This window comes from Ornithorhynchus anatinus, chromosome 15, assembly GCF_004115215.2.
Source record: "Ornithorhynchus anatinus isolate Pmale09 chromosome 15, mOrnAna1.pri.v4, whole genome shotgun sequence".
Taxonomy (NCBI): Eukaryota; Metazoa; Chordata; class Mammalia; order Monotremata; family Ornithorhynchidae; genus Ornithorhynchus; species Ornithorhynchus anatinus.
This window is the reverse complement of record NC_041742.1, coordinates 2,254,005-2,279,980: the sequence shown is the minus strand read 5'-3', so window position 1 is coordinate 2,279,980 and position 25,976 is coordinate 2,254,005. Positions and strand designations below refer to the sequence as shown.

General features: G+C 56.5%; 1 protein-coding gene across 2 annotated transcripts; it reads left to right on the top strand.

The window, feature by feature from the left end:
* The first annotated feature begins 214 nt into the window (after window positions 1-214).
* MMD (monocyte to macrophage differentiation associated) lies at window positions 215-25,641 on the top strand. 2 transcript variants are annotated; one of them, XM_029079878.2, is made up of 7 exons: window positions 215-340; window positions 11,425-11,506; window positions 15,823-15,983; window positions 18,516-18,590; window positions 20,055-20,156; window positions 20,820-20,889; window positions 23,717-25,641. In XM_029079878.2, exons 1-7 carry the CDS (start codon window positions 258-260, stop codon window positions 23,915-23,917), a joined length of 774 nt encoding a protein of 257 aa, XP_028935711.1. In that variant the 5' UTR covers window positions 215-257; the 3' UTR covers window positions 23,918-25,641. The 2 variants fall into 2 exon arrangements, with proteins under 2 accessions (XP_028935711.1, XP_028935714.1); XM_029079881.2 differs by lacking the exons at window positions 20,055-20,156; window positions 20,820-20,889; window positions 23,717-25,641 and adding an exon at window positions 18,690-19,649.
* Window positions 25,642-25,976: the final 335 nt, after the last annotated feature.

Genomic DNA, 25,976 nt, shown 5'->3' with positions numbered 1-25,976 from the left:
GGGCCGTGATTGGGCGGTGGGGGTGGGCGGGGCTCAGGGAGGGGAGCGGCGGGCGGGGCTTCTGGTCGGGCCGTGATTGGTCCTCGGGGCGGGGATGCAGATGAGCGGCGGGCGGGGCTTCGGGGTTTCGGGGCTGTGATTGGTCCTGGGGCGGGGCCGTGGGCGGGGCTCGTGTCGGGCGGGGGGGGGAGGCTCCCCGCAGCGGCGGCGGGGGCGCCCGCGGGAGCGCGCCCGTGTGCGGGAGCGCGCCCGAGCCGATGCGGGCCCCGCGCTCGGCCCCGCGCGCCCCGGAGCCCCGCGGCCCCGCCGGAGACCCCAAGCCTCGGCCCGCACCCTGCCGGTACCCGACCCCCGCCGCTCCCCCTCCTCTCCCCCCTTTCCCCCGCTTCTCCTCCCTCCCCACCCCCCCATCTCCATCCTTTGCTCCCCATCCCCCACCTCCGCCCCTCCTCTCCCCCCCTTTTCCCCCCCTTCCCCCCGCCTTCCCCCCATCATCATAATCCTGCTTCCCATTTCCACCCTCCAGGCTCCATCAATCGACTCCCCCTTTGCACCCCCACCCTCCATCAATCGCCCCCCCCTTTCCACCCCCATTTCCACCCCTCATCCTCCATCAGCCCCCCATGTCCACCCCCATCCTCACCCCCAACCTTCCCTCCTCACCCCCATTTCCACCCCCATCCTCCTTCCTCACCCCCCACGTCCACCACCCCCATCCTCCCTCCTCACCCATTTCCATCCCCCATCCTCCCTCCTCACCCCCATGTCCACCCCTCATCCTCCATCACCCCCCATGTCCACCCCCATCCTCACCCCCAACCTTCCCTCCTCACCCCATTTCCACCCCCATCCTCCTTCCTCACCCCCCACGTCCACCACCCCCATCCTCCCTCCTCACCCATTTCCATCCCCCATCCTCCCTCCTCACCCCCATGTCCACCCCTCATCCTCCATCACCCCCCCATGTCCACCCCCATCCTCACCCCCAACCTTCCCTCCTCACCCCCATTTCCACCCCCATCCTCCTTCCTCACCCCCCACGTCCACCACCCCCATCCTCCCTCCTCACCCCCTTTTCCACCCCTCATGCTCCTTCCTCACCCCCCCCATGTCCACCCCCATCCTTTCTCCTCACCCATTTCCATCCCCCATCCTCCCTCGTCACCCCCCATTTCCACCCCCCTCCTCCTTCCTCACCCTCATTTCCACCCCTCATCCTCCTTCCTCACCCCCCCATGCCCACCCCCATCCTCCCTCATCACCCGTTCCCCCCCTCCCCCGTCTCCCCCCCGCAGCCCCCCATCATCTCCACTCCCCATTTCCACCCCCATCTCCATCCTTGGGCCTCCCCATCTCTCCTGCTCCTCCTCGCTTCCCTCCCTGGATGGCCTCTTCCACCCTTCCTTCTTCCTCCTTCCTCCTTCCCAACCGCCCGTTCTCTTCCTCTCCTCCCTTCCTGGATATCCTGCTCGGCCTTCCCCGTCCACCCTGCCCCTGACCGTGATCCCACCCCACCGGGAGAGCCGGTCTCCCTGGTGGAGACCCCCCCCCCCTTTCCCATCCTTCCTGAACCCCATCTTCCATCTCCCCTCAATGCAGACCCTCCTCAGGTCCCCTTCCCTCCCCCCTTGATGGAGATTGATCCCCTTCCTCTCGGGACCCCTGCCTTCTTTCGCAGCCCACCCTCATCCCGCTTTCTCCCGGCTCTCCCCGTCCCGGTTGATCCTGGGGACCGTGGGCCGAAGGGTGGGAGAAATGGAGCCTGGTCAAAATGGGATGATGATGGCATTTGTTGAGCTCTGACTATGTGCGGAGCGCTGCTCTAAGCGCTGGGGAGGATACGAGGTCATCGGGTTGTCCCGCGTGGGGCTCGCAGTCTTCACCCCCATTTTACAGTTGAGGGAACTGAGGCCCAGTGAAGTGACTGGCCCAAAGTCACCCGGCTGACAAGCGGCGGTGTCGGGATTTGAACCCATGACCTCCGACTTCCTAGCCCGGGCTCTTTCCACGCCGCTTCTCCATGCCTCCTTGTATTCCATGCTTAGTGGTGGTCGGGGAGGGCGGGGGAATTGAGGCGTGCGGAGGGCTGTGCCTATCAATCAATCAGTCGATGGTGTTTATTCAGCGCTTACTATGTGCAGAGCGCTGTACTGAACACTTGGGAGAGTACGGTACGGCAGAGTTAGGCCCGTACCCAGCCCGTAATGAGTTTACTTTCTAGAAGGCAGTAAATGTCTCCCTTACTCCTCGGGAATTGCACTATTTTAGACACGGGGAAATGGTTTGTTTATTTCCAGCGTAAGGACCCCCGCTTTTTCCCTCCCGTCCCTCCCATCTGGGGACAGGTTGTGGCTAGAAAGCCCAACCTTAAGTCCTGTTCAATAATGATGCTAATTGTTGTCTGTGGAGTAGATACGTGGCAGTCTGATCAGACCCAATCCCTGTCCCACGTCTAAAGGGAGGGAGAACGGGTATTTAAATCCCCTTTTAGAGACGAGGAGACTGAGGCCCAGAGAGGTCAAGTGAGCGGCCCGGGGTCATACAGCAGTCAGGCGGCTGAGCCTGGATTAGAACCCGGGAAATCCACACCGAGTTCGAGGGTGGTTTACAGAGAGGAAGCTGAGCGGGTGGCGGAGTTTCCATTTTAGTCTCTGCGGGTGAAGGGTCATTTATCCGGCGTTTGTCAGCTTTCATCGCTCGGTGCCGGGATCCTGCACGCCCGAGCTTCTGACCCTCCTAAATTTGGGGCTAAAGGGGGGGAAAGTAGGGAATCGGTGCGGGTGAGGTGAGCCAGGGCTCAGTCTCTCCGCCCGGGGTTGCTTTATAAGGCTGCGCGCGGCGAAAGGTAGTGGGTCTAATTTTAATCTCCGCAGTTGACCCAGCGAAGGAACCGTTGCTCCTCGGCAGGCTTCCTTTTCCAGCCCCTTGAGCCTCCCACAGATCTCCCCGTCTGTGGAAAAGCGTTCGCCTGAAACCTAGACCGCGTAGGGTGTGTTGTCTGGAGTGATGGATTCGAGCCCGGATTAGCGTCGGAAGGAGCGGGGCCCCGTCCCGGGAGCCGAACTGAGGCCCCGGGCGGGGGTCGCTGGGCGGTCCTTCTATTAAAGGATAAAGGTCGAACGTGCTCCGCTCCGGGCGGGACACGTGTGGAGGAGAAAAGCAAAAAATGTACTCCAGGGGATTGGGTGGAACCTTGAGTGTGGCTTGGCTTTGTAGAGGGCTCTTCCTGTTTCGGAGCTGATTATTATCTCATCTGTAGCTGTTTCCTACCTTTTTTTTCCCCAATTTGGCGGTGACCGTTTTCCGCCCTGACCCCCCTCCTTCGGTCCACGGGCGATGATGGTGATGATGATGATATTTAAGCGCTTGCTACGGGTTGAGCACTGTTCTAAGCACTGGAGTGATAGCAGCTAATTAGGTTGGACCCAGTCCCACGTGGGGCTCCCAGTCTCAGTCCCCATTTGACAGATGAGGTTCAAGTGAAGCCCAGAGAAGGGAAGTGATTTGCCCCAGGCGACACAGCAGACAAGCGGCCGGGATTTGAACCCAGGGTCCCGGGCCCTTGCTCTATCCGCCTCGCCGTACTGTTTCCCGGATATAATCTGGATTTTCTCTCTAGGCAGTCCCCAGGCCAGGCCGACCAACTGGTAACTCCCGTCACCGGCACGTACCGGTCGCCTGCTGTGTGCCGAGCGCTTGGGAGGAGGGGAGTTCGGTAGAGTCAGAAGACCCGATCCCTGCCCTCAAGAAGCTCGGTAGGAGAGACGGACGCCGAAGAAACTACCGATGAGAGGGAGAAGTCGGTGGAAAGAGGGATCGGTGCCCGAGAGAGGGGTCGAATAGCGCAGCGCGCCGTGAAAATCGATACACGTGTATGTGCTGTCGGTAGCTCAGAGCGCAGGGTGCCGAGGCGGGGATCAGCACCCTGGGGAGAAAAAGAAGGAAACGGAGAATTCTTCCAGGCGGGAAATGCGGCCTGGACCCGGGCCCGAAGGCGTCGGAGCGCACCGCTTCCGTGGAGGGAGCCTGGGCCGGGTGTTGGTGTTCCTTAAGCGCTTACTATGTGCCAAATACCGTTCTGAACGCTGGGGTAGATACGAGGTCGTCGGGTTGGGTCTTCATCCCCATTTGACAGATGAGGTGACTGAGGCACAGAGGAGTGAAATGACTTGCCCACGGTCACACAGCCGACAAGCAGCGGAGCCGGGATTAGAACCCACGACCTCTGACCACGAAGCCGCGGTGCGCGGATGCCCGTGGAACTTGTCCGGGAGGCCGCCTGGGGTTTGCCCACACCGGCGGAGCGGAGGGCGACACCCTTATGTAAGGGCAGAGGGACACTGCCGGTGTTCCACAGAGACTAGCGACCGCCTCCAGAAAGGCCGGCCTTTAAAATCTGTCCTGCAGACTTTGTCCTGATTCACTTCTTTCTCAGTATTATTATTAATAATAATAATGATGACGATAATGACATCTAAGTGCTTACTAAGTGCCAGGCGTCGTACTAAGCGCCGGGGTGGATACAAGCCAGCCGGGTCCTCGCCTCACGTGAGGCTCGCCATCTTAATCCCCCTTGTAGAGATGAGGTGACGGAAGCACCGAGAAGGGAAGTGACTTGCCCGAGTCCACCCCGTCGGCAGGCGGCGGAGCCGGGACTAGAACCCGTGACCTTCTGACTCCCAGACCTTTGCTCTCTCCGCTGTGCTGTGCTGTTAATATTCTATCCCTCACCCACTTCTACCTCCTCCTCTCCTGTGAGTCAGTCAGTTAATCATATTTACTGAGCGCTCTCGTGTGCAGAGCACGCTGCTGAACGCTTAAGGAAGTACAATATAACATTATAACACTAGGCCAGGACTCTAAAAGCCGTTTATTTACGCCTCCCGGGTAAACGTTCTCATCTCCTTCCTTCTCTGACTATGGCTCCCGCGCGTTTTCCGCTAAATTTTAGATCGACGCCTCGAACGCGGCAGCCGGGGTGACCCCAAAGTATGCGGAGCGTGGAGGGGCCGGCTCCCAGAGCCGGCTGCCAGGCCGAATGCCCGGGACGAAATCCGTTTAAAATCCCCCGGGGCGAATCGGTCCCGCCCCACCCCGGCATCCTGCAGGTCCCGAGGCCATGAGAACGCGGAGGGGTTGGTTTGCCGCCCGGCCTCCGCCGCTCTAAAAACCTTTACGTCCTAGCGCGGTGACCGAGGGGAATTGTCCTCGAGACTCCCCGACTGTCAGAAGCGCTTTGTGTGTGAAGATGGAGAGGTTGCCCGCTGGACTTGTTCGGTGACGTGGTTTCTCACCAAGGGATGAGATTAAGGGAATCACGCTCTCGCAGCGCGCTCAAGGACGCTTTGTCTCGAACACGCCGTTCGTTTCCCCAACTAGACCGAAGTGATATGACTTACCAACCTTCGACGGAATGTTTGCTGCAGGCACGGTGTCCTTTTTTTATTATCGTTATTATTATTATTGTACTTAAGTGCTTACTATGTCAAGCCCTGTATTGAGCGCTGGGGTGGGTAGATTTAGGCCAGCTTTTCAGACGAAATGGTTCTAGATTGACAAGGAGGGTTCTTCCTTCACCCTAGGTTGAGAGTTTTCCACAGTCACCCCCTTGACCTTCGTCTGCGGACGTGAGCCCCCATTAAATGGCCACTGAAGCGGCAGAGACCCCTTAGAGAGCTGCGGTTGACGGTTGGCTGGGATCCTGCAGAGATCCGGGATGCTTTTAAAGCCCAGTCCCTCCGAGGTTAGCTATCTTCCCTTCCGCTAATAAGACCTACGTGCTCTCTCAGTGCTCTCTGGGGAAATTAGCAGCATCATTTAGGGATCCTCGGGGGAGGCCCTATAAGGATTTAAATCCATGGGAGTGCACGAGGAGAGCGTGCCAGAGCCGTTCCGTGGAATGTCTGTTCCGGAACAGTCGGTTCCCCGATATTGCCATTCCACCAGAGGAGCGATGGAATCTGTTACGCGTTTACTCTCAGCCAGGCGCTGGACTAGGCACTGGGGGAGATACGAGATCGGCGGGTCGGACGCGGTTCCCGTCCCGCGGCCTGTGGGAGGGAGACCCGGTGTCTTAACTTGGTTTTACAGATCAGGAAACGTGAGGCCCAGAAAGGCTAAGCAACTTGCCCAAAGCCCCACAGCAGGCCGAGGGCTGAACCAGCTTCTCCTGCTTCTCCCGGGTTGTTTCCTCTAAAAACCACGGACCTAGGAGCGATGAGGGCGGGTAACCATTGCCGATCGCGACTAAATCCTTCTGGTCCAGGAGAGTGGCTTATCGCCAATTATAGTCAAAGGAAATCAGCGCTCTCGGTCCCAGGCCAACCGCGGCCTGAGAAATCCAGTTCCACTCTGATGACGGAGTGTCCCGTCGAGGGCCGAGGGCAGCCGGCGGGCGGGCCTCGGCCCGGGCACCTCGGGACCGGGAATCCCGGCGGAGGAATCGATTCCCCGGCTTGACTCTGGACGGGCCCGTTGGCCACAGTCTCCTTTTCCTAAATAAAGCCGTGTCGTTTGTGGTTTGGATCCGGGCCATCTGGGGCCAGACCGGTCTACCGCTGTCGGTCTGTGCGGTTCCCGTCTCTCACCCCGTACGGCGAGAGAGCGGGGCGGCGTTCCGGGCCCCATTTAACTCCGGCACCCTCTGGACCGGCGGAAGACTCCTCGCCGTCTTAGTCCATCAAGAGATCGGTCCCGAACAGAGAAAGACTTAAGAGGTTCAAAGGTGACCATCCCGGACGGTTGTTCCCGTCTGAAAGTAAGCGGAGGAACATGGGCATTTTCTTTTATAATTAATTGTATTTATCGAGCATCCGCTCTGCTGTGTTGTCGTGTCCTCTCTCTGTTGGGAGAGGACGGTAGAGACGGTGGACACGATCCCTGCCCTAGAGGAGTTGACAGTCTCAGAGGAGCTGGACGTTAAAATACACGAGGAGAAAGAAGGAAAAGGGGATGAGTAGATAATAATAATAATGTTGGTATTTGTTAAGCGCTTACTACGTGCAGAGCACTGTTCTAAGCGCTGGGGGAGATACAGGGGAATGAGGTTGTCCCATTTGCAGCTCACAGTCTTCATCCCCATTTTACAGAGGAGGGAACGGAGGCACAGAGAAGTGAAGTGACTTGCCCACAGTCACACAGCTGACAAGGGGCAGAGTCGGCATGCCGACTCTTAGATGAATCTTAAGTAATTCAAAAAGTCACTATGTACAGGGTTGCTACGGGTGGGTGTGAGCGCAGAGGTGCCGAGGTGATAGTGGGGAGAAAATAACCTGGGAAGGAAAGAAATTAAATCAGGGAGGGCCCCTTGGAGGATGTGCGATTTCAGGAGGGTTTTGAAGATGAGAAAAGCTGGGCTCTGCCGGTCGTGAAGTGGGAGTTCCAGGCGGTGAGGAGGGGGTGAGATCGGGGGTCAGAGGCGAGAGGTCCGGCTTGCGGGGAATGGCGAGCTGACGTGTGGCGGGAGAGGCGGGAGCATGAGTGGGAAGGAGAGAGCTGATGGGGTACCTTAAAACTAACATTCGGGAGAGGCAGCCTGGCCTAGTGGTCAGAGCCTGGGCCCAGGAGTTAGAAGGACCTGGATTCGAATCCCTGCTCCACCACTTGTCTGCGGCGTGACCCGGAGGCCAGTCACTTCCCATATCTGGGCCGCCGTTGTCTCATCTGTCAAATGGGGATTGAGACCGTGAGCCCCGTATTCCTCCATTCAGTAATAATAATAATAATGTTGGTATCTGTTAAGCGCTTACTATGTGCCGAGCACTGTTCCAAGCGCCGGGGTAGACACGGGAAACAGGTTGTCCCACGTGGGGCTCACAGTCTTAATCCCCATTTGACAGATGAGGTCACTGAGGCCCAGAGAAGTGAAGTGGCTCGCCCACGGTCACACGGCTGACAAGTGGCCGAGCCGGGATTCGAACCCGTGACCCCTGACTCCAAAGCCCGTGCTCTTTCCACTGAGACACGCTGCTCAATGAATCAGTAGTATCCTTGAGCGCTGACTATGTGCAGAGCGCTGTGCTGAGCGCTTGGAATGGACAATTCAGTAACAGATAGAGACCATCCCCGCCCGGTAAGGGGCTCACAGTCTAACGGGGGGAGACAGACCGCAGAGCAAGAACGAAAAAAAACCATGTGGGACATATGGGACAGGGACCGTGTCCAACCTTTCATTCGTCCGGTTGTATTTGTTGAGCGCTTACTATGTGCAGAGCGCCGTACTGAGCGCTTGGAATGTACAATTCGGCAGCAGAGAGAGACGATCCCTGCCCATCGACCGGCTCACGGTCCAATCGGGGGAGACGGACAAAAACGAGACAGCTTGATCACCATAAATAGAATCAAGGGGATGTACACCTCATTAACAAAAATAAATAGGGTAATAAAAATATATACAAATGAGCACAGTGCTGAGGGGAGGGGAAGGGAGAGGGGGAGGAGCAGAGGGAAAGGGGGACCTGATTAGGTTCTGTCTACCCCAGCGCTTAGAACGGTGCCTTGCACATAGGAAGCACGTAACAGATAGCTTCATCATGTGGAGTTCCTGTTTGATGATTAGCGCTTGGCACAGTGCTCTGCGCATGGGAAGCGCTCAATAAACGCTGTCGAATGAATGTGGAGAGGAGGGGGCAACCGGTAGAGGTTTCCGAGGAGCAGGGAGACGTGCAAAATGATGGAGGCCCATTTTATCGTCCTGTCCACCGGACTTGAACTAACAGAGTAGGGTTTGTGTTGACCGGAGCCAGGACCCGGGCCGGGCGGGGGAGGGATGCATTGTTTGGGCTGCTCCGTCCGTCGCTTGGGCCAGAGGCCGGGGCCGAGGAAACCGCAGTGTTCGGAGAGAAGAAGGGAGGGCTGAATCCGGCGCCGTTTGAGCCGCCCGTTCTCCCCGCGACAACCCCGGCCTCCCGGGGGCTGCGTCCCTCCCCTGCCTCGAGCCCCGGGCCGGGGGGAAGGACGGCATCTGGGCCGGGGGGCAGGACGGCATCTGCGCCGGCTTAGGAGAGGTCTTCTGTTCCGCCTGGGAGGATGCGCTCTTCTCCAGAGCAAACCGGGGGAACGATGGGCTGAGCAAACTGTTTGTGGAACTGAGCGGGCCTCTCGCGGTCAGCGCACTTCCCCGTGATGATTTCTGTGGAGGCGGGAGCATTTCCAGGACCACGCCGGGCTCGAAATCAACCGGGCGCCACCCCCGCTCCCGGCACCGGTGCTCCCGACCCACCTTTGGAACCCGTCTCTCGGCTTTTGATTTGTCTTTGCCCCTCAGGTCGCTCTTCACCGGTCTGTTCTTTCCCCGCGTGCTTCGAACCCGGTGCCTCGCCGTCCAGCTCTGTCGACCTGCACCAGGAACTCTGGGAACGGAGAAGCAGTGCGGCCTAGTGGAAAGAGCACAGGCCTGGGAGTCAGAAGATCCTGACTCCACCGCTTGCCTGCGGCGTGACCTTGGGCCGGTCACTTTACTTTTCTGTGCCTCAGTAGCCTCATCTGTGTCCCTGTTCTCTCTCTCCCAGACCGGGGGACCGCATCCCGTGTGCTGATTGTCATACCGACCCCGGGGGTCAGTGCTTGGCGCATAGTAAGCGTCGAACGAGTACCGCTGTGTATTCATTCATTCGATAGTATTTATCGAGCGCTTACTATGTGCAGAGCACTGTACTAAGCGCTTGGAATGGACAGTTCGGCAACAGATATTATCATCAGTCAACCAGTGCCCGGTAGCTTCCGTCCGCTTGCAGTTTTCTTTAGCGTTTGCTTCCCCGTCGCTCTTTGAAAGCAAGGATGACGTCTAAATCCATCGTACCGTCCCAAGCGTTTAGTACCGTGCCCCGCACACGGTACGTGCTCAGTAAGAACTGTCGATCGATGGAACGAGGGGCGGTCGATCGATCGACCGACGGTATATCTATTGAGCTCCTCCCGTGTGCAGGACACGGGGCAGGTCCGGTCTGTGGCTCCGTCCACCTCCCGATCGGTCGTATCGATTGAAGCAGCGTGGCTCAGTGGAAAGAGCCTGGGCTTCATAGGTCATGGGTTCGACTCCCGGCTCTGCCACTCGTCCGCTGTGTGACTGGGGGCGAGTCACTTCACTTCTCTGGGCCTCAGTTCCCTCATCTGTAAAATGGGGATTAACCGTGAGCCTCACGTGGGACGACCCGGTGACCCTGGATCTACCCCGGCGCTTAGAACGGTGCTCTGCACCTAGTAAGCGCTTAGCAAATGCCAACATTTTTATTATTATTGAGCTCAGCCTGGGGAGGCTTGGGGCCGTCCCCTCAGTCCAGCAGGTTGCGGCAGAATTGGGGAGGAAGGAAGGATTTTCCGCAGTCCTGGCCCTCAGCTGTCAGTCGGAAGCGCTCGCGACCCGTCGGGAAGCAGGCCTGAGGCGGGAAGGCCGCGGGTCGACTCGCTCATCCCCGCCAGCCCCAAGCGGTGGATCGAATCTCAATCAACCAAGCCCAGGCCTTGAGAATGAGGCCACAGGCGGGCGGTTATTTGGAAACAGGAAATCCCTCCCGCCTACACGCTCTCTCTCTCTCTCTCTTTTTTAAAAAAATGGTTTTTGTTAAGCACTTATTGTGTGAAAGGCCCTATTCTAAGCACTGGGGTGGCTACAAAATAATAATAATGTTGGTATTTGTTAAGCGCTTACTATGTGCAGAGCGCTGTTCTGAGCGCTGGGGGAGATACCGGTTGTCCCACGTGAGACTCGCAGTTAATCCCCATTGTACAGATGAGGGAACTGAGGCCCAGAGAAGTGAAGCGACTCGCCCACAGTCACACAGCCGACAAGCGGCAGAGCCGGGAGTCGAACTCATGACCTCTGACTGCGAAGCACAGGCTCTTTCCACTGAGCCACCACACTGCTTCCTGTGTGAAAGGCACTCTTCTAAGCACTGGGGTGGCTACAGAGTAATAATAATGTTGGTATTTGTTAAGCGCTTACTATGTGCAGAGCGCTGTTCCGAGCCCTGGGGTAGATGCAAGGTAATCAGGTCGTCCCGCGTGAGGCTCACAGTTAATCCCCGTTTTACAGATGAGGGAACTGAGGCCCAGAGAAGTGAGGTGACTCGCCCACAGTCACACAGCTGCCAAGTGGCAGAGCCGGGATTCGAACCCGTGACATCTGACTCCCGGGCCCTTTCCAGTGAGCCACGATCAGCTGGGACTCAGTCCGTGTCCCACGTGGGGCTCACGGTCTTATTCCCCACCGTACGGATGAGGGAACTGAGGCGCAGAGGAAGCCAAGGGACCTGTCCAGAGACGCGCAGCCAGTGAGTGGCGGAGCCGGGATTAGAACCCAGGTCCTTCTGACTCCCAGGCCCGGGCCGTATCCGCTAGGCCACGCGCTCTTCCCCGTGGCCCCTCTCTGCCAGCGTCCTCTGGGGAAGGGAGCGTTCCCGACCCGCCGCCCATCTGTCTCCCCAGGTTCATGAATCACAGAGCGCCAGCAAACACCCGCTACAAACCCACTTGCTACGAGCACGCGGCCAACTGCTACACCCACGCGGTGAGTACGCGCTCCTCCGTCCCCACCGGAGTGGGATGGTGTAGGGACGGGGGGTGGGGCGGGGCAAACGTGGACGGAGACGCCCGTCCGGCTTCTGGGACACCGGAGCGGGGTTTGCCCGGGCGGGGTGGTCCTTGCCATCCCGTGGGTTAGGATGTCCCAGGCCGCTGTGGTAACGTTGGCGGGAATTTAAGTGGCTCCGGGCGCGAGGCACGGAGCCGAATGCCGCCCACGGTTGAGGGAACTTAACTGTGGCCCCTGTTAAGCGCTTACCCTGTGCTGAGCGCTGGGGTGGACACGGTGCGACCCGATTAGACCCAATCCCTGTCCCCTACAGAGCTCATAATCTGACGGAGAGGAAGAACGGGTATTTCATCCCCCTTTTACGTTTGAGGAAATGGAGGCACACGGAAGACACTTGGGTTTTTCTAAAGCGCTTTCATTCCCAAAGCGCCCTCCCGTTTATCTCGTTTTTGCCTTCGCGGCAACTCTTCAAGGTAGGGAGAAAGGCAGCGATTATTAGTTGTGGAGACGAGGAAGCTGAGGCGCAGAGAGGTTCATGAGGAAACAGGTTCACAGAGGTGAAGTGACTTGCCCGCGGCCACACAGCAGGCTGGTCGGACTCAAACCCGGATCCTCCGGCTTCCGGCCCAGCGCCTCGCTGCCTGCCCCGAAGAGTGACTTGTTCAGGGACACGTAGCAGGCAAGAGGCAGAGCCAGGATGAGAACCCAGGTCTCACTTCCAGTTCCTTGCTCTGTCCACCGTTCCGTGCCGTTTCTCTAATTCCTCCGCTAGAAAGAGGCACTGCGGTGAAATTGCCCACCTTTCGGAAGTCAGTTGACATTTTCAGAGGCAGCACGGAAGCCTGGAGAAACCTCTCGGCTCGGTGGTTCTGGGGGCTTGATTTTCCTCCGAAAGGTTAACTCACACAGTGGCTGTAATTTACCGGGTGGTCCGGCCTGGCTCAGTCCGCGTTATTTCGCTCGCGGACGGCCAGGGAGAGGTTCATGAAATGTATCGAGATGGTTTCGCCCTGTCCGCGCCTCGGAACCTGAGGGAGGGCGTGGGTGATCCTCTCGAGGACAGCGATCCCGGACCAGTTCCGGAGGCCGTTGCCATCTTTTGGAGAGCGGGATTGAGAAGCAGCGGGGCCTACTGGACAGAGCACAGGTTTGGGAGTCGGGATGCCCGGGTTCAAATCCCGGCTCCACCATCTGCCTGCTGTGTGACCTCACTCAAGTCATTTTACTTCTCGGTCCTTCAGTTTCCTCATTTGTGAAATGGGGATTCTATTCTCTGTATCTCTCACACTCACAAACTCCCTCTCTTTCTCTCTCTCCCCCCCTCTCTCTGTCTTCGGCTCAGCGACGGGCTGTGTAATAATTTTGGTATTCGTTAAGCGCTTGCTAAATGCCAGGCACTGGGCTGAACACCAGCAAATCGGTTCGAACACGGTCCCTGTCGCACCTGGGGCTCACAGTCTCAATCCCCATTTTCCAGATGAGGTAACTGAGGCACAGAGGAGTGAAGTGACTTGCCCAAGGTCACACAGCAGACAAGTGGCGGAGCCGGGATTAGAACCCATGACCTTCTGACTCGAGGCCCGCCATTCTCGCCACTACACCACGCTGCTCCTCCTGTATGCTGTCCCGAGCTTCTTACCATGTGCTTCGAACAGTCAGTGCTTGGCATATAATAATAATAATAATAATAATGTTGGCATTTGTTAAGCGCTTACTATGTGCAGAGCACTGTTCTAAGCGCTGGGGGAGATACAGGGGAATCAGGTCGTCCCACGTGAGGCTCACGGTTAATCCCCATTTTCCAGATGAGGGAACTGAGGCCCAGAGAAGTGAAGTGACTCGCCCACGGTCACCCAGCTGACAGGTGGCAGAGCCGGGAGTCGAAGCCATGACCTCTGAGTCCGAAGCCCGGGCTCTTTCCACTAAGCCACGCTGCTTAGCAGACACCACCATTATTATTTATTGTTAATAATAAATTATGCCGAAACCTACAGTGGAACGGGGATCTCCTCATGGTCGAAAATCAGTACCCGGCAAACCCGTACGTTGCTAAAATAATATTAAGAGTTCTTCTGGATTAGGCTAGTGTTTTTGTTAGAATGAGCGTTGATCCTCCTAATCATGCCCTCTTTCCTCATTCCTCTTTTGAGCCTCCAGCTCTTTCCCAGCAAGTAATCACCACCGGTTTTCCATTCAGGAAATGACCAAGTTGGATAATCCCTTCTATAAACGGGCTTTTATTGTTGGATTACTTTATCTTCTGGGACTCTTTTTCATTAATCAGTCAGTTAAAAACAAAGATAAAACTATTCGGTCACTGCTTAGTGCAGACTACAGTCGGCCAAGAACCAATTCTGTGTAATGGGAATGATGAGAAGCCAGATTTACCGACGGTGCAACCGCTTGGGGTTATCGCTGTTCAGTTAAGAGGGGTTGGAGGGCGCCTTCGTGGAGAAAAACAGATTCCCTGACTTTTGACTTTTGACTTTTGACTTTGACCTGACTTTTGAAGGTCAGATTGGTTTGGGAAAGGCCGGCCTGATAAGCCAGCCGCACTCCGAGGAAACCAAGCAGCACGCTAACTCTGCGTCACAGAGCCGTCGAGGTGGGACTTTTCTTTTTAAAGGGCATCTGTTAAGTGCTTACCGTGTGCTAGGCGCTGTACTGAGTGCCGGGTTAGATACCAGCTTAAAAGGATGAGCACGGTCCATGCCCCGTGCAGCCTTAATCCCCATTTTACAGACGAGGTAACTGTCCCACTTGGAACACGTGAGCGAATACGTCTTACCTTTCCCCGAGTGCTTGGGTAGCTTAACCACGTCGAGAGTGCAATGAATGTCACAGGGGATTAGGCCTGCTGGCGGGCTCCAAGTTCCTTTCCGGCCGAGGCGTAATTAAGATGTCTACGAGCGGTCATAGGAGAGCGCCTGATAAATCAGTTCAAGCTGCCTAAACGCTGCAATTGAGGGACGGGGCGCGAAGCCGGGTTCCTCTTTCGAGGTGGGACACCCTAAGGAAGGACCGTCTCCCTTTACGGTCGCAGGTGATCAGCAGGCCCAGGGCTCTGCGCCCAGTCAGCGCTCGATAAATAGCCTGGATGGATTGATCGGGTCCCCCCGGGGAGCACTCGGGTGCTCTCCAGCAAGAGTCATTATTTCAGGCAGGGATTGAAGATGGAGTGAATGGTGTCCCTGGAGGCTGGAAGTCGGGGGGTCTGAGGCCCGGGTTGAAGCGGAGGGGCGGCGTGCCTGAAAAGCCACTCCGTTCCTTGCGTTCAGGAATGAAATCGAAGCCCCGAAAAGTGGGCCGACGGATTGGGTCTGTTCCCCAGCCCTCCCGCACTTCCCTGGCTTGCTTCCGGCTTTTTCAACCCTCAGTAGGGGAAGCGACAACAGCACAACCTAGATAAAGCCACCGGGGCCGTGGGCGCTGGTATTTAGAAAGGGGAAAGTTCTCTCTGCCAGAGGGGCTCCGTGAGGAAACGCGGAGGGGGATCTGGCCCGAGAGCGGGCCCCGCAAGTGGGGGGAGGGAGAGGATGGAAGCCGGACCACGGACCACCACGGTGGCTCTGTGGAAAGGCCTGGCGAGAGGGGAGGTGGCTGTAGTCATTCGGTCTGGAGGGGGTGAGAGGAGAGAGGAAATGGTTTCGAGAGGGGAAGTTTGGTCTGTCAACTTCCCTCCTTTTCCCCCTCCCGGCTGACCAGTGAGTGAGATGAGGTGGTTGTCCCCCTCCCTGGGCAGCAGCTGCTCCTGCTCCGTCCTGCTGCCCCGCGTGTCTCCCCGCACGCCCCCGAAGAGGCAGGGACCAGGGCACTGGCCTCAGTTTCCCATAAAGCGAGGGCCAGCCCAGATGGTCTTGCTCTCCGGAGTACGTACAGTCTGGGGGTTGAGCGAGGGGAGGGTGGGAGAAAAGGTCACTAACTGCCTGGAGTTTGAGGCAACCATAGCTCCTCAGCATCCACTGGTGTATCGCATATAAGTAACAGCGTTTAAGAAATGGCCCTAAGCTTTTTCTCCTCAAAAAAGAAAAAGACCCCGACAAAAAGAGCTCAGAGGACTTGAGAGGAGAGTGACGCCGCCACGGTGTCGTGCTAACTGCTCCTCGGGTGGATGTAATTGGCCGCCGAGCTTCAGACTTCAGGAAGCAGTCGACACCGGAGTGGCCTTTGCCGGCGGTGGTGCCCTGTCTCTGGTTGCCGGGCGGGTGGAAACACGTAGGTAAAATCCCGGGACGAAGGTCAGCGGCCAACCGGCTGGCGTGCGTCTGTCTGTGTGTCTGCCGTTTCCACAGTTCCTCATCGTTCCCGCCATCGTGGGCAGTGCCCTTCTCCACCGGCTCTCCGACGACCGCTGGGAGAAGATAACGGCATGGATTTACGGGATGGGCCTCTGCGCCCTCTTCATCGTGTCCACGGTGTTCCACATCGTGACGTGGAAGAAGAGTCACTTGAGGTACGGTGGTGCCCGCCGGCGGGGTGGCCGGGCTCTGCGCGGGCAAGGGCTCGTCCCATTGCCCTTTGCCAGTTGCGGCAGAGGAGGGACCCTCCCGTCGTGTTGGCCGACCGGGGCGTCTCCCCCCGCCTCGCGTTTTCTCGGCCTGGGATGGAGCCTAGCCGTCTGCTGTCCCGGTGTTATCGTCAGAAACGTCTCTCTGAGGGAGCGGGCCAGAGCAGGATCCGGGAGAGTCCAGGCGGGCTTGGGTTTTTTGTAGAGTGGAAGTTCCGTGCGGGCAGGGAATGAATCTGGGAGATCAGCAGCTATCCCGATGTCTCCTTGTCGGCTTCTCTCTGCCTCCCATCATCTGATTAAAAACAAAGCAGCAAAACTGGGGATTCATTGAGCGACAGTCACCCCCGCCGTGTACGAGGGGGACGGCTACGACTGGGCTCCATCGGACACCCCTTCAGCTTTGTGGCCCGCTCCCGGAGCCGAGGCCCCGCGTGCTCGGTGCTGTCAGGCGGCGAGTCCCCTGACCTGGTGGGCAGTTCGCGGAAATAAGACTCCTGATCATCAATCGATCAGTGCAGTTTTTTGGGTGCTTACAGTGTCCCGAGCACTGTACCGAGCGATTGGGAGGGTACGGTGCAGTAGACAGGATCCCTGCCCTCAACGAGCGTTCAGTCTCGTGGGGGAGACAGTAAAATATGACACATAGGGAAAGAGGCAAGTCGCTCCATTACGTTTCCATCGTGGATGGAGGCAACTTGGCCGGCAACGGACACTCCGGCTTCAAACTTCCATCCCGGAGAGAGGCTCGCAGGTTGATTGAAGGCACATCTCCTCACTCTGTGCAGAGCACTGTAACTAAGCGTTTGGGAGAGTACGATTTAACAATAGACGGACACGCTCCCTGCTCACGTTCTATTAATGTAAGTAAATTACGGATGAACCAAGTCCTCTTTTCCTTTTATTCAGCTCCCTTCCGTGTCATCTATGCACTCGCTCCCTTTATTCATCCGCTGAAGCCCCATAATATTTATGTACATATCCGTAATTTACTTAAATTAATATCTCCCCCGCTGAGAGAGAGAACGTGAGCAGGGAGCGTGTCCGTTTATTGTTAAATTGTACTCTCCCAAACGGTCAGTTACGGTGCTCTGAATACAGTAAGCGTCCAATAAATACCATTGACTGGTTTCCCTGCAAGATCATTGCTTTCAAGGCCTTAGCTAGGCGAGTATCCGAGACCCCAGGTAGAACTTGGCAGACTAGAAGGGGTATTTATTGAGTGCTGTCTAAGTGCAGAGCATTGTACTAAGCACTTGGGAGAATACAATAAACCCGAATTAGCATAAACTTTCCCGGCCTTTCCCGAGCTCACATTCTCGACGGGGCCTAGATCCTAGAAATACCGTTCCTCTTAAATTTGGAAAACTCTAATGGAAAACTTGTGTCGCCACAAGGGAGCTCTGCCGTGTGTGCAGTCGACAGACCCGGGTCCTGGAAACCTGGGTTCGGGTCCTGGTTCGGGTTCTGTGGACTTTAAGTGCTTACTGGGTGCCAGGCACTGTACTAAGCACTGGGGTGGGTACAAGCAAAAAGGGTTGGAAACGGTTCCTGTCCCACATGGGGCTCGCGGTCTCAATCCCCATTTGACGGTTGAGGTAACCGAGGCACCGAGAAGTGAAGTGACTTGTCCGAGGTCACACAGCGAGCAGGTGGCAGAGCCGGGATTAGAACCCACGGCCTTCTGACTCCCAGGCCCGTGCCCTTTCCACTACTCAGTGCTGTTTCGCGCTGCTAACGTGGGGGAAGATTGCACATGCTCTGCGGAGCGCGCTGCCTCTCAGTCGTTGCGCTCAGTACCCCAGTGGGAATCTGACAGGTGGCTCCAATCAGTCCGTCGGTCGTATTTGTTGAGCGCTTACTGTACGCAGAGCACTGTACGAAGCGCTTAGGGGAGTACAATATCACGATAAAACAGGTACGTTCCCTGCCCACAGTCAGCTTAGAGCCTAGAGGGGGACACAGACATCAATACAAAGAAATAAATTACAGATCCGCACATAAGCACTGTGGGGCTGGGAGGGGCGATGAATAAAGGGAATAAGTCAGGATGACGCCAAAGGGAGTGGACGAGGAGGAAAAGAGGGTTCCTCGGAAGAGACGTGCCTTCAACAGGGCCTTGAACGGCGGGGAGGGTAATTGTCTGCAACGGATCCCTCCGGCGTCAGGGCCGGGCCGCTTCTGTCCCTTCCGGATAGGGAACTGCGTCGTCTTCCCCAGTTGCACGGGCCATTTTCGAGTTATCCCCAAGGCAGCTGCCGGCTTTGAATTGCTTCACGGCCGGTGACGCTTTACAACGTGCTGGCGTGAAACTTAAATGGCAGTGGCCCTTAGCGTGTCTTGAGCGTCCACCAGCCTCCGGAGCCTCCCTTTCGGTGGTCCGAAAATAGAAGATGCAACACTGGGGGCGGCGGAGGGGTGGGAATTCTTTATTCTGATTTGAGTCCGTGCGCCCGAATAACCGCTCTTATCCACCAGGACAATGGAGCAGTGTTTCCACATGTGTGACAGAATGGTGATCTATTTCTTCATTGCAGCTTCTTATGCACCATGGTGAGCAATGGCCGCGATCTCTCAGGGTTGCAGCGCGCGGGCTGTGACGGTTTGGGGTGCCGGGGTTTTATATTTCTGTGTTCTTCTCTTATTTAAAAGTCACTGGGCTAGCTCGGTCTGTCACCGGGACATCAGTGAACCCACGAGCCCAGAGGCAGCCGGGTTCGCTTCCCGGCTTCCTGTTGATCCGGAAGCGACACGGCCAGGTTGGTTTCCCGAAGCAGGATTGACGCTTTCGGAGCGCTCGGACGGGTCAGGGCCGTCATTTTCCAAACGCTGCTGCCTTGCAGTAAGACCCGAGGGCATCGACGCCCCTCTCGGAGTGCCCGCTTCACCACTGGGGAGAGACGAAAACTGAGCTCGCTCTCCCAGTCCGGGACTCGGCCTTCCGGGTGGCTGCTGTCATTCGTCCGTTCGTTCAGTTGTACGTAGTGAGCGCTTACTGTGTGCAAAGCACTGTCCTGAGCGCTTGGGAGAGTACAGTACGACCATAAGGAGGCACCTACCCCGTCCACGATGAGCTTATAGCTCGTCGGGGTGGGTTTCGAGAGGTGTCTCGCTCTCCGGTCATCCCACTGCTAATGGCAGTATCGACAGCGGCGATACTAAGGTGGTGATAAATTTGCTTTCTGGGCACAGAGAACTCTATCGGCCCTATGGATTCGAGTTTTCTTGACTCTAATGAAGAACTGAAGGGAAATTTTCCGTGATATCGCCATGGCGAGAGAAAGCCTTCACCTTCATTGTTCTACCCACTCCCGAGGGGGCGGCGTAGCCGAGACCCGTCCCCCTCCTCGTCACCGACCCCTCTTAATTGGCCTTTATCGAACCACATCCCACGCTTTCCGCAATGTTACCGGGACTCCGGGAGGCAGGTAGACGCCTTTTCCCCTCTGGGAAAGAGACAGGCTCACCGGGTACGTCCAGCTCCGAATCCCGTCCCCCGCTCCCACCTCCCATTCATGGGAATGGGCACCAGGAGCCAGTTGGCAAACAGCGTGGCCTAGTAGATAGAGCAGGGGCCTGGGAGACGGAAGGACCTGGGTTCCGATCTCGACTCTGCCCCTTGCCTGCTCTGTGACTTTAGGCGAGTCGTTTCACTCCTCTGGGCCTCCGTGACGTCATCTGTAAAAGGGATTAAGACTGTGGAAAGGAACAGGAACCGCGCATAGGACGGGAACTGTGTCCAACCCAATTACCTTGTATTTTCCCCAGCACTCAGCACAGTGTACGCTTAACAAATACCACAGTCGTTATTATTGAAACCCTACTTGGGCCCCACGTGAAGATTGGCGTTCAATTCGCGATTCCCCCTCTTGGAAAACTGAAAGCGATTTCCACTCGCGTTCAGCGGGCAGGAGGGTGGTGTTCCCCTCGACCGCTTCCCCGGTAGACGGAGGTGAGTCGAGGGCGTCTTGCCCGGTCCGTGACGGCGGCCGCTTCATCTCACCTCTCCCTTTTTAGGCTGAACCTCCGAGAGCTGGGACCCCTCGCCTCGCACATGCGGTGGTTCATCTGGCTCATGGCTGCCGGCGGGACAGTTTACGTGTTTCTCTACCACGAAAAGTAAGAGCTGCTTCCCCAGGCCCAGTTGTCATTTCTGCCCGAGCCAAAGGGACCGTGACCTGTTTTCTCTTCGTCTTGGGAACCGAGCCAGCCCGCCTGCTCTTTGAGAGTGACGTGAGATCCGAACCACAATAAAAGTACCTTTTTTCACTTGGGACCCCATCGGGTTCGGGGAGAAATGAGTATGATTGTAGGTGCTCTCTGTCCACTTAATGGTAAGAAAAGTTCATAGATAGAGCACGGGCCTGGGAGTCCGAAAGGCCTGGGTTCTAATCCTGACTCCGACACATGTCTGCTGGGTGACCTTGGTCAAGTCATTTCACTTCTCCGGGCCTCATTTACCTCATCTGTCAAATGGGGATCAAGAATCTGAGCCCCACGTGGAACGGTGTCCACCCTGACGAACTTGAAACTATCCCAGCGATTAGAACAGTGTTTGGCACATCGTAAGTGCTCAACAGGTACCATAATAGTAATTATTATTATTCTGGGAGAAACATCAGCCGTCACTCTTGAGGGGCTTTAGCTGGGGGCTGTTTGTGGGCCCCCATGCGGGCAGCGCTTCTTACCGAATGAACCGGAATTCTCGATCCTTTCCTGAGGAGATTTCAGCCCAGATGTCAGCCCCGTGCATTTCACTCTGTTCGTGCCTTCTCTCTACAGGTATAAGGTGGTTGAGCTCCTTTTCTACCTGACCATGGGGTTCTCTCCTGCTCTCGTCGTGACGTCAATGGTACGAAACGTGGCGGTTCTCAAAGGGAGCTCTGCGTTTGCTCCTTCACCGACAGCTCAGACGTTCTTTTTCGCTAGATGGCAAGCTCCTTGAGAGCGGGGATCGTGTTTGCTGCCCCCGTTTTACGGTCTCAGAGTCTCAGTCAAACGTTCCGCGCTCACTAATGTTAACGGAACCGGTCGAGGGCTCGCTCGGCGCCAGGCGCTGCGCCGAGCACTGGGATGGGTGTCTGTTTATTGTTGGATTGTACTCTCCCGCGCAGTTAGTACAGTGCTTTGCACGTAGTAAGTGCTCAATAAAAATGGTTGAAGGAATGAAAGCCGATCAGATGGGCGGACACGGGCCCTATCCCACACTGGCCTACTGGTCTAAGAGAGTGGGAGAATGGGTATTTCACCCCATTTCACTATCGAGGAGCCCGAGGTACAGAGAGGTCAGGTAACTTGCCCAAGGTCACAGAGCAGGAAGCGGGTGGAGCCGGGATGAGAACCCACTTCTCCTCGCGACTCTCGGCCGACGGCTCTTGCTGTCGATCCGTGTCCGCTCCGTGTCTCTCCTGGAGCCCTGGGATTTCCGTTTCCTTCGAGGGATTCGAGGAAGGGTTCAACTGAGAGGGTGCCCGCGGTGAAGTGGGGCGGGGCCCCTGCCCTGCAGCTCTAAAACTCAGCCAAGTTGTTCATTTTCTGACTGAAGTGTGGAATTTGTATACAAGGACACGTGAGCCTCCTTGTGGCTGCTGGAGATGTTGTGAGCTCCTTTCCGAAGGAGCCTATCACTCCTCCCACCGCCACTGAAAAGCAGCAGCCGCAGCCCGCTCAGCTGGCTCAGCACGGGGTTGGTGAGAGGAAACCTGGCGGTCTCTGGATAAAAACAAGTGACCGTGTGGCGGGGGGCCCGCAGCCCCCAATCCCCGGTTTGGGCACGTAGTTTTACCCATCTCGCTGCTTGCCCACGTGGGACGTGAGCCGGGGAGGAGACCTGGCACTGTAAGGAGAAGATGGCGATGAAATGGCGGCGTCCCAGATTATTCGGGCTCCTGAGATTCATAAAAATCTTGGAGTTATTAGAATTTCATCTTTATTTGGATATTTAAAAATCCCTGTAGAACAGCTTTAGATATGGGCTGACGCCGGTCAAAGCTATCTACCTCTAATGGGGCTAATTCTGCTGCATCGTACCCTCCCGAGCGCTTAGTACAGTGTTCCGCACGTAGTGAGTGCTCAGTAGTTAATTCTGATTGGATAGCCCAGACGCCGGCTTTCAGCTGGGATAATGAAGAGCCCCAAATGAACACTGAAGTCTTCCCCTGTCTTACAAAACAAATCCCAATCCCCTCCAAAGGAATCTCGGCATTAAATGGGACAGAGTGCGAATGTTTTGAAAAGGAAGGCTCCTCGTCTCGGAGGTGTAACGGGGTGTGTCGTGGTCGGGTCACGGCGTCAAAAACCGACTCAGTCGACGCGGCCTGACCCCGTTGGGACAAATCCACGCTGGGTTCTATCGGTGCCAGCCGACAAAGGAGAAGGAAGGCCGACTTCTGCAGGGTGGTGATGAATGGGGGGGCACTGGGGGGAGAGGAGCGGGAGAGTGGTCCGACAGTGAGCTGCGTCCGCGAGCGAGGGTGACTCCGGGTCCGTGAGGATATGGCCCTTTCGCTGGCCTTTCTTTCCTTGCCGCTGGCCATCTGGGAGGGCCTTGCTTGGACCCCAGTGGGGAAGAGAGGAAAGCTGTGTCCCACCGCCAGCGGGATGTACGTTGGAGTTGTGTACGCAGCAGTGGGGGTGGTTCGCGCTGAGCCATCCACCCTAACATACCTGGGGGGGGAGAATGGGTAGAACCTGTGGTCACAGGACAGGATCTCCGGACCCGTGCGTCTCCTCCCAATCTCATTCGTAAAGCACCAGTGAGTGTGACATCGAGGGGCTTAATAAGGACGAGGGGTTTTACTTTAATTATAGTGTCCGTTAAGCACTTATTTTGCGTCAAGCACTGTGCTAAGTGCCGGAGTGGTTACAGGTTAATCACATCAGCCACGGTCCCTGTCCTGTGTGGGGCTCAGAGTCTAAGTAGGAGGGGGAATGGATATTGAATTCCCATTATTTTATAGATAATAATAATAATGTTGGTATCTGTTAAGCGCTTACTCTGTGCCGAGCACTGTTCTAAGCGCTGGGGGAGATACAGGGTAATGAGGTTGTCCCACGTGGGGCTCACACTTGTAATCCCCATTTTACAGATGAGGTGACTGAGGCGCCGAGAAGTGAAGTGACTTGCCCGGAGTCACACAGCTGACAGGTGGCGGAGCCGGGATTAGAACCCATGGCCTCTGGCTCCTAGGCCCGTGCTCTTTCCACCGAGCCACGCCCAGAAGACCGAAGTGACTCGCCCAAGATCACCCAGCAGGTGAGGAGTGGAGCTGGATCGGAGCTTGGGTCCTCTGCCTCGCAGGCCCGTGCTCTAGCGTGGCTCGGTGGAAAGAACACGGGCTTGGGAGTCAGAGGGCATGGGTTCTAATCCCGCCTCTGCCACCTGTCTGCTGTGTCTCCTTGGACGAGTCACTTCACTTCTCCGTGCCTCAGTGACCTCGTCTGTAAAACGAGGATGAAGACTGGGAGCCCCGTGTGGGACAACCTTTCATCCACCCCAGCGCTTAACAAATAGCGACATTATCATCCACTAGGCCACGCTGCTTCTCCCGTACAGCTCTATATCCGACCTGAGGAGGCGTAAATAAATTCCCAGAGGGTAGAGGAGACGCAGGACATCGTGAATGGACGGGGGGGGGGGGGGGCCGCACTCTTCTCACCTCATCTCTCTCTACCAACAGAGTAACACCGAGGGCCTTGAGGAGCTGGCCTGGGGGGGGCTGATCTACTGTCTGGGGGTCGTGTTCTTCAAGAGCGACGGCATCATCCCCTTCGCGCACGCCATCTGGCACCTGTTCGTGGCCACGGCTGCCGCCGTCCATTACTACGCCATCTGGAAGTACTTGTACCTGAATCCCTCCAACATCATCCGGCACTTATGACGCCGTCGGAGCCCGGGCTCCCAACCGGGGCTCTCTCCCTTTGGGAATCGGGGCCGGGGAGGCCGGGTTAGGGAGTGGGGTCCCCTCCCCTCCGCGCCCCCAGGAAGAACGAGACCGTGACACGGGGAGGCGGGTACGGATCCGTGACTCTGGATCCGAGCTTCTCCGTCGGGCGGGAGAGCGGGGCTCCCAGACAGATGGTCCATTTCATCCCATGGCCCCAGGAATCTGTCGAGCCCGCCAACTGATGTTTACAAACCCCGGTTTTGTACCCTCCTTTAATTTTTCAGGTTTTCCCAGCCGATGTGAGTTTTTCTGGGGGGGGGGGGAGTGTGCGGTTTTTTCTTTCCTCTAAACCACTAAGCTGGCGTGTGAACGCCAGCGCGATCGTCTTGATTTGAAGATTCTATCTTTTTGTTTCTGAATTGATTTCTGCCGCTCTTCCGTTAGCTGTGAGAAAGCGGAATCACGGACACAAATCGAACTACCAGGCTACTGTTTTAAACCGCGTTTCACAGGGACAGAGCACGGCTGTTCTTTAGTGGTAATTTTGGGGTTTTTCGTTTTGTAGTTTTTTGATGAGTGTTTCATTGAGAACATATCTATGCAGCAGTCATTCATGCACGTTGCGAAGACGAGCAGTGAACAGCTAACATTCCACCTACTGACAAGCATACCTCTTCCAACGATTTTACTCCGAGCAGAGTAATTGCCAATTTTTAAGAACTACCAGATTTCACCACTTTCCTGCCGAGTTGTATCTTGAACAACGTTGCTCGACCCAGTGAGGTTTTTCCAGCAAGGGAGAGCCGATACTTTTCCTGGAGGCCGTGTTCACCCTCCCCCGCCTCCCCTCGTGGCTCTGTTTCGGAAATGCTTCGGAGGACGGGTGGATCGCGCCTTGATGGAGGATTGGCCGGCCGCGTTACGCTGGAGGAGACGGGCGGATGCCTCACGAGACGTGGCGCGACCGGGTCTCCGGCGGGCGCGATTCGAGGTGCTTCGGAAACCACGTGATTGGACGCTCGGGTTCCCGCGGCTCCCCCTCGGCCCAGCGACTCCCGCTTCCTTGGTCGTGTTGACCGTTTCCCCGCTCAGAGCCGCTGTGGGGGGTCTTCCGCCTGCCTCGACCTTGTCCCGATCGTCTCTCCGGGTCTTACATTAAGATCGAAGCTCTCCCCCAGCTTGTTCGATGCCTGATTTGGGGGTGGATCTTTTTTAAAAACCAACACAAAACAAACTCGTTGCCTTCAGGACTGATTACAGATGTTGCGTATTTTCCAGCAGGAGTGTCGGTCACTCTAGATTCACAAGGGTTGAGATTTTTTGCAATTTGGGGAGGCGGGGGTTGGGAGGGGGGTTGGGGAGGAGTGAATTTTGTGAGGTTTTTAATGTCAGGGTTCAGAATTCTGTATACTGTATGAATTTTGTGGAGAAGGATGAGCGGAAGTTGGTAACCCGACCAAACTTCTAGCCCAGGCTGCTCTTCTCCAGATTGACGGTCGAATCAAGACCAGACAGACCGCCTTCTCGGAACGCCCGTCCTCCGGACGTCCGGACGCCTGTTTCTTTTTAACGTGTGTGTCGTTTTAACGTATTAACTCTCTGGATACATGTAATCCATTCCAATGCCACAGTGTAAAAACAGAAAGGAAAAAAAAAAGCCACCAAAACTGACGCGACGTTCTGCCGTGACTTAGAATAAAACCCGACCTTGAATTCGATCGGTTCTCTAAGGTGAAGCTTTCTTTTTCTCGGTTTTGATCTTGAGCCAGTCCAGAGGACAAAGGTGGAGGGGCACGGAGGGGATGACGAAGTCGTCGGGGAAGAGAGGAAGAGTGGGAGGAGGAAAAAAGAGATGAAGGGGGAAAGGGAAGCTGCCCTCCTTCTTCGCCTTTCTCCCCTTCCCTCTCTTCTTCCCTCACCTACCCTCTCTTCTTCTCCTCGTCTCTCTCCTTTCCCTCCTCTTCTTATTCCTCTCTCTTCCCCCACCACCGAAGAAACCTTCCTACCCTCGCTTGCAGTGCCCTCCCCCGTACTTGCTATAGTCCGTGAACAC

Coding starts and splice junctions, on each gene's coding strand:
- MMD (XM_029079878.2), top strand. CDS start 258: ATGCGGGCCCCGCGCTCGGCCCCGCGCGCCCCGGAGCCCCGCGGCCCC. Junction 15,984..18,515: donor TGGAAGAAGAGTCACTTGAG/GTACGGTGGTGC, acceptor CTTATCCACCAG/GACAATGGAGCAGTGTTTCC. Junction 18,591..20,054: donor GCAGCTTCTTATGCACCATG/GTGAGCAATGGC, acceptor CTCCCTTTTTAG/GCTGAACCTCCGAGAGCTGG.